Source organism: Ornithodoros turicata, chromosome 2 (assembly GCF_037126465.1).
Source record: "Ornithodoros turicata isolate Travis chromosome 2, ASM3712646v1, whole genome shotgun sequence".
Taxonomy (NCBI): Eukaryota; Metazoa; Arthropoda; class Arachnida; order Ixodida; family Argasidae; genus Ornithodoros; species Ornithodoros turicata.
The window spans coordinates 96,064,349-96,079,665 of NC_088202.1; the positions used below are offsets into that span (position 1 = coordinate 96,064,349).

A 15,317-nucleotide genomic window follows, 5' to 3' on the forward strand; every position below is an offset into this window, starting at 1 on the left:
GAATGCCATATTCGTATAGTTTACTCTATACCACTAAAGGTTGATAAGGTATATATCGGGCAATCATCAAGGTGCATAAATATTCGTTTAAAAGCACGTTCAATTAATACCTCTAATAGAGCTAGTGCGTTGGGCGACCACTTATTGACATGTGTGGGATGTCAGGCAGAATTTAAAAAAAAATGTTGTCCAGGTGTAAAAACCAAGGTAGTCTTCTCTTTCTAGAGGTGCATGAGATCAAAAAAGCAGGTAGTAACTGTGTCAGTAACACCTGTGTTTATCTTTCCCAAAACGTATCAGCATTCATGTTGGCCACTTAATGATAACTGTTGTGTGTCCGAGAGATGGTGGTGTAAACAGGACGTCCAACACGAAAGGGAATAAAGGTGAGAGGAGGGTTCTTATGTATTTAAGACCTCGTTTCACAAAATAAAAATGTTTTGGTTGGCAGTTCAGTGTGGTGTCCTCGTCTTTTTTGTGTTCCGTTCTCGTCTTTTCCTGCGCTGAGGGTTTTATTGTTTTTAACTATATTAGATGTAAGATGTGAAACAGTGATTACGTTCACAAAGCATGTTCACAAAGCATATGCACAAATGAAGTTTGCTTTGCTGTAGATCACTGATAACAGATTTCTTAACAAAATTTGTTTGCTTCACTTTCACATGAGTCGAGGCTTGCATGCAATTAAGAAATCTGTGCAGCAGTAAAAGATGAGTAAATGGTTTGTGCTACACATTACTAATATCTGCAAAATTCATATTCACCCACCAATATGCTTGTTTCGTTTTCCACACAAACGCTTCATGCTTGATAGAAGTGAAATGTGGAACACCGTCATTGCATACACAAAATCTGTGCACACGTAGCCCCATTACTTTGCTGGACTTATTGCTTTGAAGTAAAATTTATTTATATATGGGCGTGTACAACATATCTGGCCTGAGCTCTGTCATGTACCATGACCGTTACCTATATGTCTGAATGGCACGTCGTTCCAAGGAACTTTGAAATGACGTGCACTGTGCCTTCAGTAAAATATCGTCACTTGTGCACTGCCAAAGCGTTGTCTCTATGCGAAGATCTAAAATGCGCAGGTGACAGATGGTTGCAAAGCAACGTATGCGCTTTATCTATATATATATATATGCTCATCACAGTGAACATTTTCTCCAATAAGGAGGGATAAGCTATATTGAGACTGCTTTCCATACGCAGAAGTATGCTGTTCCCACTGTGGTCAACCATCATACCAATATACGCTTAGTGTAGGCTACTCGTTTTGGTGCAGGAAAGGGCAGGCTACTCACCAGTGTGCTGTGAGAGTTCGTCACTGCTGTACCTTGGAAATGAGTTGCTTAAATAATCATGATAGAGGAAAAGAGGAAGCATCAAGTCATTGATCTGTAACATTTTGGTAGAAGCCTTCTGTTTCGTTTTTTGCTATGCCTTCCCCTCTGGTCCATGGAGGCTTTACATCAGGATTATGCCATTGAGGTGTGGTCCACATTTCGTGATCTTTGGACGTCTGCCTTTATCAATTAGGTTTTACCCTTAGCAGTATTGTAATGCGGAGTGTTTAACGTTCGATCCTCCCCCTCTTTTGCAAATATATCAAAAACATTTCAGGAAGATTTTGACTCAACATGTAGTTCCAGATGTGCCTGCATATGACATATGTTTCACGCCAAAATTCACAACTAGGAAACCGAAACTGTCAGTCTAGCTTGTGCAAGCATTAAATGCGAGCATTACAACAATCGCTAAGAATGTGAAAGACAACAATTATTACTAATTTTTACCTGTTTACTGCATCATTTTTCAATAGATTCGTTTGTTTAAGCAAATATGACAAAAAAACAACAACGTTTTGTGCCGCCGTAACGGGCGAACTTCGGGTTTCCGGGTCTGGCAACCGCGTTCCACAAGATGGCAGCCTCCGCTGTTTGACGCTGATTTAACAGCAGCTTGACCCACCTGTGCACCGATTCCCCCGAGCACATCGCGTCGAGAGGTGGTGCTCGTGTACCATGGCCCTAGAGTCTGCACTCCAAGCATCGACGCAAGGCGGCGCTGGCATGCAAGCAGGCCACGCACTCCCGTACTACGGTTAAGCGTGGCGACGCCAGTACATGTACATGTTACTTTCGCCTATGGACGCATAAAGTTGTTCTAACTCGTCAAGGTATTTGGGGTTGCCATAACTAAGTATGGTGTAGTCTTTGTAATATTCAAACCTTCATTAATTGCTGAGAATATTCGTTCTGGTTTGATATTGGGAGTAAGACGCATTATGTCCGCTACGGTATGCAAGGATAAAGTGGTAATAAGTGCATGCTTAAGCATATGCCGGAATGCTGTGTCCTAGCCTCCTATACTCTTCAATGCCTGCCCAGTCGAAGGGGAACCCATGCGAACCCACCGTCCACTGTAGTGGCGCCTCATACAACGGAGTATGATGATCATATCGCTCCGTTATCTGGCGCGTGATGTTTCGGTTTCTCGTGTGACTGCAGCGTCGTCTGCCTGCCAATGTCTGTCCAGTGTCAACCTATGCCCTCATCTGCTTGCAAGCCTGTCACTATAGATTGGGAACTTTGTATGCTCTTCCTTTATTTTGAGGTATCAAGTGCACCTCTGTTGGCGACAAATAATAGGTTTTCCATAATGTTTGCATGCGTATTCGTGTTCGCCTCTGCCAAAGTGGAGAAGCCAGAAAGGCACAAGGTACAAGAGTATGCACTTGTAACCTTTCGGATAAGGCTTGGTGTGTTCTTTGTACCCTGAAAGCACATCCACTGCCTGCATGTTTCACATCAACAAATGCTTCCATGACACAGCGCGAAGCAACTGAGCTGATATGCCTCTCAGCTTCATGAGATTATTCTCCAAGTTTTACAAGAGGTGGAAAAGGTCGGGTTCGACGTTGTTCGCATCGCAACGGACAACCACAAGGTCAATGTCATTGCTATGCGCTTACTGTGCGGCGGGAATTTGTCGCACATCATCAATCATCCAAATGACCCGGCAAGAAAATTCTTCCTAGCATTCGACCAGTGCCACCTCTTGAAGAACGTCCGGTCACAGTTCTTAGCACGTGATCTTGGAAAGGACGGGCAGATCTCCTCAGGAGTAGAGATGCAAAATTTCCGAAAATTTTGAATCGCTCGCGTTTTCCGAAAAATTGCAAGGAATTGAAACAAACGCGGTTACTGCTGAGTCGAAACACTGCCGGCCAAGCCACAGCATACAATGAGCTAGAAACTTTAGTAGTGTTCACCCTTTAGGCATAAATGCAGAGTAGAACATCCCATGAGACTGCTGTCTACTCAGCGATAGGTAATTGGAACAACCCGTCCACTACGACCGGAACTCCGACATTATGTGAACGCGACGGCGATCGCTTGGAGCAGCCAGACGGAGCTCTAAGTTGGTGGTTGTTGACGGATTAGAGGCTCCCAATGCACTGTTGGCGGGTTGGAACGCATTGAAGGCACGATAATTTATATTTTTGAATTTTGTCCCCTGGAAATTTTGGGCAATTTTTCCGGAGATGAGGAAGAAATCCGAAAATAACTTTTTTTCCCGAAATTTCCGGGTTTTTTCTGGGGCTTCGCATCTCTACTCAGTACACGGGAAGAACCTGTACAAAATGCAACAGAACAGTACGGTCAAGCCTGTTCGATTCTTGACACAGAAACAAGTTTGTCCAACAAATTTGGAAAAAATGAACGTGAAACGCGCTGTCCAGCTTCTGTCCACACCGGTGTCAGCAGCCCTAAAATGTCTTTGAGAACATGCTGGCCATGCCTGTGACCTCAGCTTTGCGAATGTTGCTTCCACCATAAAATTCATTGAAATCATTCACCGCTGGTTCCTGCTCATGGACGTGAGCAACTGTACACAACATATCTACCAGAATCAGCCTGAGCGCAAAGAGTTATCGGTGATGAGCGCCTTGGCTGGCTAGAAGAGGATTTCCTCAGCTACCTGAACATCATGAAGAAAGAAAGCACAAAAAAGCAATTCCTAAGCCAAGAGACTTATGAAGGCCTCGTATTGACCACGCTGTCGAACGTCAACTGTGTACGGTGCCTTCTGGAGGAATGTTCGTTTAAGTTTGTCCTCACACGAAAAATGTCGTCCAACTCAATCGAGTGTTTCTTTGGGTGGCTCAGGAAATCTTCTGGAAGCAATGACCAGACCGACGCCAGAACTGTTGTCTAAGGATAGAAAAGGCTCTCGTGACAGGAATAATTTCAGTGTTTGCGAACAGTAACGTCCTGCACGACGACAGCATCATCTCGGATGTTACGCTCCATCATGGAGCACTCCAAGAAATCGTATCAAGTCGTTTCCCACAGCAGGCCTGTCAAGCACTCGAACGAAGTCTGTCGAACCCTCAACGACGTCTTCCTACTCCCGACAACGCAGCCTTGTCAATGGTTGGAGGGTACCTTGCGCGCCGCGTAAAGGAAACCTCGACTGCGACCTGCGCTTTGCTATGTTTGTGAAACCACAGTCTTGTGTTCCAACTGACAGACTAATTCACCACCAAGACCGGGGCGGCCTCCTGTACCCGTCCCATAGCTTAATGCTTGTCCTCTTCGGTCTGAAAGACTTCATATAGACATTCCTCAACTGTAGGTGTAGGACGTTAAAATCACCACTTCAGCAAACTGTTAACACGGTGGATGTCCTCGCAGGACGCGACGAACTTAAGTGCCCTGCTTCCGAGCATCACAGGCTTTTACTAAGCATGCTGTGCACGAAGTTCTTCAGGCCAGTCCTAACAAATTATGCTATGACTGTCACGGACAAATGCGATCTCGCAAAGATCTTCTTTGCAAAGCAGATTTCGAGGGAGGCACTCAAGCTCTGACTACAGTAAGTTCCGATTTTATTCCATTTATGACATGAGATGATTCAGGTCAGCACCGCCGTACAAAAAAAAAAGAAAAAGAAAAACAAACCAAAAAGGCATCTGTGCGAACCATGGTGTGAACATTGCACTAAAGGTGCCACAGAAATTGATGCTGTATTATATCTTCCGACACACACAGTGTACCTCACAAATCACAAGTTACAGCGAAAAAGTGCAATTCTTCCACCCCTGAAAAGCATTTAAACGATGCAGCTCTGCTAACTGAAAAATGAGACTCCAGGTACAGGCAACGAGAATCTTTCCACGCGGTTTTAGTGACGTGGGGCGCGTCGAGATATCTCGGCGTATGCGCGGTGGCAGACGACGCTTGACACAAACATCACGCGCCAGCGAGCGCAGCGATATGATCATCACAACCCTGGGTATGTGGCGCCACTGCCGCATAGTGCGCTGAACGGCCGTTCCGCCTCAACTGCGCAGGCATTAAAGTATATATGTGTCCTCAACACAAAGGAAATTGATGTAGCTCAGGGCCACTGACGAATCCGAATTAATGCTCCCAAATATATTGACGAAAGAAACTACTCGCGATACTTTCCGTAACCTTCCAGCTCGTTTCTTCTCTTTAATATTTGCCCTACTTGGTGAGGTGACGCGATGGGTATTTCTGCGGTGACGTTTCCAGTGTCGAAGTTTTTCCTCATTGTAAACAACGAACTGATCTGCAGTGTTTTGTATGTCTGAATCATGATCACGCATTTTCTGGATTCCGTGGCCAATATATGCCGCAGAGTGTAAGATGGCGGGGAACTCATCCAGCTCCCCTTTTCCTTCTGTTACAATGGCTGCACACCTCTGATAGATTGCGGCTACTTTATGCAATGCCATCTGTCCATGACTTGAGATTTGCACACGAAGCAGCGTGTTTGCCACGACATTCACGAAGTACTTCATGTGTTGTTTGTACACAGACTCTACGCCTGTTTCGCATTTCATCCAGCGCAAACATATTGGTAAAAATTGTCGCAGGGGTCTTCAGACTGGTTGGCTCATTGGTGTTGACCGGTTGATCGGGAGAGGAGGCTGCTGTATATTCTGCACGATTCGGATGTACGCACAGTCAAATGAACCACGGATCTTTGTGTATATGTAATGCCACCACGGAGGCTGAGCGCAAGGATTATGAAAAGTATGATGGATGGGTGCGATGGATGGATGGAGAGGGCCTTGTACGTGTACTGCAGCTGAAAGATGGTCGAAAGATGGTCGAAAAAGGCTGTTCAGATGTTCCAAGTCAGCTTGCAGTTGGCTGCGTGGAGGAGCAGATGGTCAACCTCAGAGGACGGAGGGCTGGAGGATTCTCTGGAATAAGTACGGCCACTGCTGAAGGCAGCGTAGGTAGAAGACAGTGAAGGTCAGTAGTGTCAGTTTCCCAACGTCTTCCCGCTGCCTCTTCATTCTACTTGACATTCTCCAAAGGAATTCATGCTGATATCTGCCATTCGGTATTATTTTGGGACATCACGAGAATCATTTTGAATTTCGAGACTTTCACCAGCAGACACATGCAATTTAATGGCTCTATCTGGTGGCTATGCGTAGTTCGGACCAACCCTAACAAAACGACTTTCTACATGGTCAAATGCACCAACGTCCAGTCCTAAAAGTACTAGTAACCTTTCTGGACAATGTACGACTTCAGTTCTGGCTGTGGGGCTCAGCATTATGTTGTCACCGAACAAGCAAGATGAAGCGAGTTTATTGTGACGCGGGAGCACTCAATTTAAAATTAATAAAACAAGTTGTTTTTGTTGTATGCCACACCCGGTTAGTAACGTTCAACAGTGCTTCCTTCATTCTAAATTTCATCATTGACTCTTTAGGAGATACAACGCCGCTATGCCATTCCTGGGAGGCTTTTCCTTTAGCGCCGGCTGACCATTTCCATGTGTCCCTCCTGAGGGGAGGGGGGGGAGAGTCGTTGGGAGGAACCCGAGAGGTCTGCCTGCCTGATTAGGCGGCATGTTTCTCTCCTCCTACTACAAGCCAATAAAGCATTTCAAAGTAAAAAAAAAGTAAAAATAACAGTGTTTTAAATGTGCCTTAGATAGCTTTGGCGTACTTACTACTCTGGGGTAATTCCCTTCATTTCCTAGTACCCGATTCTCCGGCATTAGCCGGCATGCCATACTACTACAGGAAGTCCAGTGTTCAGGTTTCCAAAAAGCTGAGCTTTGTTGACATGCCGCAAAATTCGGAGATCAAGTAAAAAAGATGGGGATTGGAGATTGATGGAATGGAGATGGGTTGGTCCCATTACACATTACTCTGGACGAAGTCCACCGTAGTCTATGTGTATTACGTTCTGCATTCCCTATAGTTAGTGACGTACATTTCCTCGTACATTTTTGACGGCTACAAAGTAGGAAGTATTCGTGCATACTGCGACCGCAAGTATAAAAACAGAACCATATTGCTAGGTCGCACATCTTGCATTTAATTGTGCCCTTGTGAACTTAACATTTGTCACGTCTGACACGTACGTATTGGGTGTTTCCATTCACATACAGCTTTTAACAGTTTTACGCACACTCCTGACACAACGATACGGGAAAAGTCCAGCAGGAGAGAGGCGGCTGACTATAGTGCTGGTGTAACCACAGTGAGTCTAGTCACACCATCAGCACATGTCACACAACACAAAGCACGAAGTCAGAGTAACTATTTAATATACTATACTACTACTATTACTACTATACCACTATTTTTAACTATTTAATATACTCTCCTCGTGCTTCATCCTTGTGCTTGTTATAATTTTTCTTGACGGCATTTCAACAAGCTGGACTGTGTATTATTTACCCTCTTGATCTCACACCTCCATTCAAAGCATGCTTATTGTTTCGCTTTTGCTCGTTCTATACGGGACGGGAACTGCTTTCTTTGTACTTGCGGTCGAATTCACATCATACGGTCTTGATCCCACGACTCATTTGGCCGATGTAATAAAGAGCATAGTTTCTGCAGGAAAAGACACAGCCTGTGCTGTGACTGAGGCTTCAGTGACAGCTCTACTGTGCGGATATTACATACTAAAATGGGGAAGCTAATGTTGAAACTAAAAAAGAAAAAGAAAGAAATCGAACATGATGGCACAAAGACTGGAGTTGGAGACAGACGTACAGGTTACATCGACGTATATCAGTGTGTTCGTGCGCAAAATAAACAAACATTCCGTTTGAACCGTGAAGAAAGTTGGGCCTGTTGGTACACGAACATGATGAAAAGAGTGCTGCGAGACTAAACACAAGAAGCGTTAGATAGAGACACACAGATGCGCTAGCGTTTAGCGATAGCGCTTGGCGATAGCTTGGGGATAGCTTGCCGATAGCGCGTCGGTGTGTCTCTAGATAACGTCTCTCTTGTTTCGTCTAGTAGCGCATCTCTATATGGTGCGCTTCCGATGCTACAAAACGTTAAACACGAGTCACTTCCACGTTAGTTCCAGAAATGATTTGCGGACTTAGTGCCTTCTACTATGAACCCTAAGGGCGGCAATGATATGGGGGAAAATAAAACTCTTTTGAAAATAATTTCCTCCTACAACGCTCAAACACGAAACATCTACTTATCAGCGTGCTATATCATCCGAACCCGCCTACCGTCACCGGTAGAATACGGTACGAACCTTTCCGAAGGAAGTAGGGCGGGTCACAGTATCCTGAAAACGGTAGCATGATAGAGAAGATACTGAAACTACCTAAATAGGGATGCAAGCCGGGGTGGATACGGGTTGTTCCCAGAGAATTGTCTTAAAACTCTGTACCCATTGACACTTTCACATTTATTATTTATCGTTTCGTTTCCCTTTGCATGTGAAATCATTTGGCACAATTTGCGAGGGATTTAATACGAATTTAACACGAAAAGCAGCTACCAGTAGTGACATAGTGGAAATATTGTTTGAGGCAGCTCGAACTGGGGACACATCGCGAACAGCCTTGCATCATAAAATATGCATAGTATTTTACACTAAGAAAAAATCCCGTAATTTTACTGCACAACTGACTACTAACTCTGTTCCCGGCGTATGTGCCTAAACTTATATGCTGCACAAAAAATCCTTTTGCAATGCAGCCTGCACAGTTACGGAATGGGTTGTTGCAGTTGGATATCCCTTTAATGCAAGTGTCATTCTTTCCGCTTATGAGAGCTGTGAAGTGTGCACTCCAAACGAATCGGTTGCAATAACTAGGTTATGGCACATATTCCGGCAACAGTCACTTTTGAGCAAAATTACGTTTTCCTTTTTCTTTTTTTTTACGTTTACCTGATGAAACGCTTCAAGTGTTATTCAGTCACACGATTCGTAGGTAAATTCATAGACCAACACTTCCGATTGTGTACAGCTTTTCATCGAACACACTTATAATCATCCTGGGGGCAATGTAGGTACAATTAAAGTAACGTGTTTTGCCTTACCTCATGATTCAATAGGCAGACTTGAGCACAGCTTCTTGAGTAAATGGCCACAACGTGTGTATTATTCGAATAAACGCGGACTATTCTGCGCTAGAACTGCTTGAACTGTAAAATCCGACACTTAGAAGAACGCACCAGCATCCGTGGGTACGCTGAAAGCTGAACATAAGCTGTTAGAATCTTCCTCTTCATCCTTTTGCATAGTCAATATCCGTGCTGCGTTTTTCACAATTATCGAAAACAAGTCTTTTTTTTTCTTTAAAATTTTGTATCCGCATATTCAAGTAGGGAACCTACCTATGCATGCATACACGGACTATTCACAATGCAGGGGGACGACACGTACGCATGCACTGGGAACAGTTAAACACAGATAAAAGTTTACACTTCTCCGCAACGCCACCTATCTGTAATAGTGCAAGAATTCGAACATTCAAGAAGGAAATCCAACCCACGGGCCGTCAACAGGAAAAAGAAAACGAACGAACAGAGATACAAGCGATTAAGCGTGTTGTTAAACACGGTATGTGAAAAAAAAAAAAAAAAAAAAAAAACAACGATAATATGATGCCGTGTGTAGCCGCACGTTTTATCGCCTTCTATCTCTGTTGTTTTATCTTCTTTCTGTTGACAGCGCTTGGGTTGTATGTCATTCTTGAATGTTCGAATTCTTCAACGGGCAGCGGCTTCGTTTTACCCTCGTCTTCTCACTGCTCGTACTGCCGGCCAGAGATGGGCAGTAACTGCTTTTTGTAGTTTAACTACATCTACTAACTACCTCCTGAAAGTGTAGTGTAGCTACTCGTTAAACGACGCCATAGTACCAATAGTTGAACTACTTTGTAATTGCTTGGACGTAGTTTAACTACGTTTTATACGCGTTATTATACAGGGTGCCCAGCCCAAAGTAGACAGAAGGTTTAAACAGGACGATGCGCTCTACGTAAAACAGAACTGCTTGATAATATTGAGCGATCCCTGTGTGTTAGTCACCCGATTTTTGTTTTTGCTTAATTATTGAGGCACTTTCATTGCCTCACATAATTACATTAGAAGCTTTTTTTATATTGACTTTAAACCCGAGGAGTATATTAGGAATCTGTATAGGGTGTTTTCATATGACGTCAAACGGACGCGTTTGGCCGCCAAGGTGGTATAGTCACTTTGTCGGCGCATCTGCCGAGGTTACTATCTAGCATATGCTCGAAAACGAAGCCTTGACTGGTGTTTTGAAATCCGGTCGCGTCCGTACCCTCCTTTTATCCCGAAGATACTTCGTGATTGTCGTCATTTTCTTTTAAGAAAACTATGGTTGTCGCCTTGAAAAATAGCGCACTTTTTTGTCATCTTTCAATGCCGCTAGCACGAAAAGTGACCACCGGTGGGAGGAGCTTACGGGAATGCTACGTCACTGCCATGTAGGTGAAAACTCCCTGTATGGTGCCGAGAAACAGCAATCGCAGCGTTTTTCCAGCGACGTATTGCTCACGTGTACCTTTTCTCCGGCTAAAAAAAGGAAGCGCGTACGCCGTCAATGCGCTGAGCGTGTAAATTTTATTTCGCTCATCTCAAACAATCGCAGGGAGAGCTGTGGAGCCGATTGGAGACAGAAGCCAGAAAATGCAAAGTAGTTGTAGCGCGCAGTTACCAGAGCACAGCAACACAAACAGAAAAATGTAGTTTAACTACTAGTTATTATTGGATTCCTAGAGATAGTTTCTACGTAGTGCTTAGGTACCCATCACTGCTGCCGATTCCCGGCTCGCAAGATGACAGCCGACACCCGATTGAAAACACACACACACAAAGACTATGCTGGTGCTTCGATGTGTTCCTGGTGTTAACATTAGACGGTGCGTTTGTAATGTGCATGTAGCATCTTCGCCGCCTAAAGACGACGAGCGCCCAGCTCGCTGGAGCGAGCGACGACGAGCGCTCAGCAGACCCGAGCGCGAGCGCCTGGAATAAGTCACTTTCAGTTCTGACACAGAACTAGCTGGTTGTCGGCTCTTCCTCCCGTGGCACCTTTGCAACATTTCTGGTGACCCGCGTTTGGACCTACGCTCTTCTGAGCCATTGGATCCACCCACTGGGGCAGTCCCGTCTCCCATGACTGGCCCATCGGCTGGGTACCGTGCCTTGCGCGCAGACGATCCTGTGATCTCGACGGCTGCTACGCCCCTCCGCCTACCTCGCTTTTGGCGACAAAACCCTCGTTCCTGGTTCCGGCAAGTTGAGGCCCAATTTCATCTGCGGCACATCCAATCGCAGCAGTCAAAATATTTCCACATCCTTGCTGGCCTCCCTCCAGAAATCGCGGCGTAGTTGGATGACGTGCTCACTACAGTTCCTGTTGAACGCGCCTATGACGTTCTGAAGGCCGCCATCTTGAAGCGAATGGAGGTGTCTGAACCCTTGGAGCCGCCAACCCTTGCTGCGGCTACGACGTCCCAAGCCTCGCGATTAGATCGGCTCGAACAACGATTGGAGCAACTTACGGACGCCTTGCAGTCCCTTACTACTTCCCAGCGCCCAAGGCGTCGCCGTTCTGCTTCGAGATCCTCATCGCGCCGCACCCCTTCACCCGCTGCCCCAACACCTCCAGATGCCACCCAGACGGGGGCTCGTCTCTGCTGGTACCACCACCGCTTTCGCCATCGTGCCCAGCACTGTATCCCGCCCTGTGCGTGGCAGGAAAACCAACGGGCCGATCCCTGATGACGGCAAGTAGTCCTGGCCCTGTTTCCAGCCGTCTCTTCATCCTTCGCGATCGCATTGCGGGATACCGCCTCCTTGTCGACACTGGCGCGGAGATCAGTGTTATCCCGGCTTCTGCTGCTGACCGTCGCCGTGCTCACTCTGGCTCTAACCTCCAAGCCGCCAATGGGACCACTATCAAAACTTACGGACTACGTTCCCTCACGCTTGACCTGGGCTTCAGAAGAACATTTCGTTGGGTTTTCGTCCTCGCTGATGTTTGGCAGCCTATTCTTGGCGCGGACTTCTTGGCCTTCTTTAGTCTGTCTGTGGACGTCCGCCACCGGCCCCTTCTCGACAATACTACGTCTCTGCGGGTGAAGGGCACGTCCTCCTTCCACTCCCCGCTTGGCATCCGTGCCCTGCGACCCACTTCACCGTATGACGCCATCCTAGACGAATTTCCTGACATAACCAAGCCCTGCAACCTCAAGGCTCCCGTCAAACAGTGTCACGCATCACATCGTCACAACGGGTCCCCCGGTGTCTTCCCGTTACCGTCGGCCGCATGGCGACCGCCTCACCATTGCCAAACGGGAATTTCAGCATATGCTCGAACTTGGCATAACCGCCCGTCCTCCAGTAGCTGGGCGTCGCCGTTGCATATGGTTCTTAAGACCGACCCCGGTGACTGGAGGCCGTGCGGCGATTATCGGGCTCTTAACACCAAGACCGTTCCCGACAAGTACCCTCTGCCCCATATACATGACTTCACCGCTGACCTGGCTGGATGCACTGTTTTCACGACTCTCGATCTCGTTAAGGCATACCATCAGATACCGGTGCACCCTCCCGACATCCCGAAGACAGCTGTCATCACGCCCTTTGGGCTCTTCGAGTTCGTCAAGATGCCCTTTGGCTAACGCAACCCCGCGCAGAGCTTCCAGCGCTTTATCAACGACGTCTTGCGCGGTTTACCATCCGTTTACGCCTACTTAGACGATCTTCTCATTGCAAGCGCCTCGCAGGAAGAGCACATTGCGCACCTTCGGCAAGTTTTCACACGCCTGCAAGATCATGGCCTTGTCATAAACGTGAAGAAATGGCGCTTTGGGCAGCCGGAAGCTAAATTCCTCGGCCATCACATCGACCAACATGGTATTCGGCCTCTTGAGACCAAAGTCCAAGCTATCCGTAACTTCCCTCGGCCGCACACAACCCGTCACCTCCGACAATTTTCTTTTTGCTGAATTTTCACCGTCGGTTTATCCACAACTGCGCTCACATCATCCAGCCTCTCACCGACCTCCTTAGGGCTTGCAAGTCGGCATCGGCTCTGCTGGCGTGGTCGGAGGAAGCTGAGAGGGCCTTCTGCGCTGCTAAGGAGTCCTTGGCGAACGCCATCCTTCTTGTGCATCCCTCCCCGTCAGCACCCACTCGCTTGATGGCTGACGCCTCTACCACAGCTATTGGCGCTGTCCTACAGCAGTTGGTTGACGACAAGTGGCAACCGCTCGGATTCTTTTCCCGTCGCCTTCAACCTGCGGAAGTTCGTTACAGTACGTTTGGCCGCGAACTTCTCGCAGTGTACGCCGCAGTCAAACACTTCCACTTCTTTCTGGAAGGCCGTGAGTTCCATATTCTGACGGACCACAAGCCTTTGACATTCGCGTAAACCGCCAACCGTTCCAGCTACTTCGAACGCGAAACCCGTCAACTTGCCTTCATATCCGAATTCTGCACCGACATCCGCCACATCCCCGGAATAGAGAATTCGGCCGCCGACGCCCTTTCCCGCATCAACGCTATTCCTTTCCTACCCTCCCCGGTGAGCATTAGGGAGCTCTGCGATGCCCAAGCTCAAGCTCCTGAGCTGAACGACAACCTCTCCGGCACTTCCTCTTTGGCGGTGCGTCCCGTGACCCTCCCAGGCTTTACAAAGCCTCTCTTCTGCGACACGTCTACGCCTTGCCCCCGCCCATTCGTCCCCGAACGCTTGCGCCGCCGGATCTTTACCCAGCACCATAATCTGGCACACCCCGGCGTGCGTGCAACCCACAAGGCCATTGTATCCCGCTATGTCTGGCCTAGCATTAACATGGACGTTCGGGCCTGGACCCGGTCTTGCATGGCATGTCAGCGGAAAAGTTTATCGTCATACCCGAACACCAACTAGCGCCTTCCCCGCTCCCGAAGCTCGGTTCTAATGTGCATCTGGATTTGGTTGGGCCGCTTCCCCCATCTCGCAGGGTAACCGATATCTCTTCACCTGTGTTGATAGGTTTACCCGTTGTGCGGAAGTGCTACCGATCCCCGACGCCACGGCCGACACAGTTGGTCGTGCATTCCTCTTCGGTTGGGTCGTGCGCTTCGGTTGCCCTGGCATCGTCACCACAGATAGAGGTCGCCAATTTACCTCCCGTAGCTTCGGAGCCCTCCTCTCTGCCATCGGCGCGAAGCATTCGAAGATCACGGCCTACCACCCTTCAGCGAACGGCATGGTCAAACGTCTGCACAGGCAGCTGAAAGCCGCCATCTGCGCGAGAAGCGACTCGGCGAATTGGGTCGATCACCTGCCCTGGGTGCTCTTAGGCCTTCGCTCTTCCCTCAAGCAGGACCTCCAGTGTAGCCCCTCGGACTTGGTATTTGGTTGCCCGCTGAGGCTTCCCGGCGACTTCCTCAGCTCCCCCTCCCCCGCGCCTCCCAGTGCTCATGACTTTCACGCACAGCTTCGCGACCATTTCCGGGATCTTCAGCCCGTACCCCCACGCCAGCCCACTCATAGGAAGATCTTTGTACACCCGGACCTCAAGACCTCTTCTCACGTCTTCGTTCGCGCGGACCACGTTAAGCCGCCACTCACCCCAGCGTACACTAGTCCAAACCGCTTATTGGCGCAAGATGAGAAGACGGTGACAGTCGACATCAATGGCCGCCCGGAGGTACTCGCGAAAGACAGAGTCAAGCCCGCCTACTTCGACGCACTACTCTCTCCCGTCCATCTTCCGACGTCGCCTCCACCTTGCCCAGTTCCCCGATCACTACCCTCAAGAAAAGTCTCCTGGCATTCTCCTCTGGTTACCTACCAGTCTAGGGGGGGGGGGGGGGAGGCCTGTAGCATCTTCGCCGCCTAAAGACGGCGAGCGACGACGAGCGCTCAGCATACCCGAGCGTGAGCGCCTGGAATAAATCACTTTCAGTTCTGACACAGAACTAGCTGGTTGTCGGCTCTTTCTCCGTGGCACCTTTGCCACAT

At 47.9% G+C, this 15,317-nt stretch overlaps 2 protein-coding genes across 7 annotated transcripts in view; one reads left to right on the forward strand and one right to left on the reverse strand.

Moving 5' to 3' along the window:
* The window catches only part of LOC135383858 (alpha-(1,6)-fucosyltransferase-like), a 65,168-nt gene extending 55,451 nt beyond the window's left edge, over nt 1–9,717 (reverse strand). For 5 of the 6 annotated variants that reach the window (XM_064613162.1, XM_064613159.1, XM_064613160.1 and 2 more), the window contains exon 1: nt 9,365–9,696. In XM_064613162.1, the coding sequence (XP_064469232.1) occupies nt 9,365–9,369 (5 nt within the window). In that variant the 5' untranslated portion in view covers nt 9,370–9,696. Of the gene's footprint in view, nt 1–9,364 lie in introns of all 6 variants that reach the window. The other variant, XM_064613157.1, reaches the window with a different exon arrangement.
* Nucleotides 9,718–12,081: 2,364 nt separating this feature from the next.
* Nucleotides 12,082–12,984, forward strand: LOC135384893 (uncharacterized). The gene has a single exon (XM_064614075.1). The coding sequence runs from the start codon at nt 12,082–12,084 to the stop codon at nt 12,982–12,984; it is 903 nt and encodes a 300-aa protein (XP_064470145.1).
* Nucleotides 12,985–15,317: the final 2,333 nt, after the last annotated feature.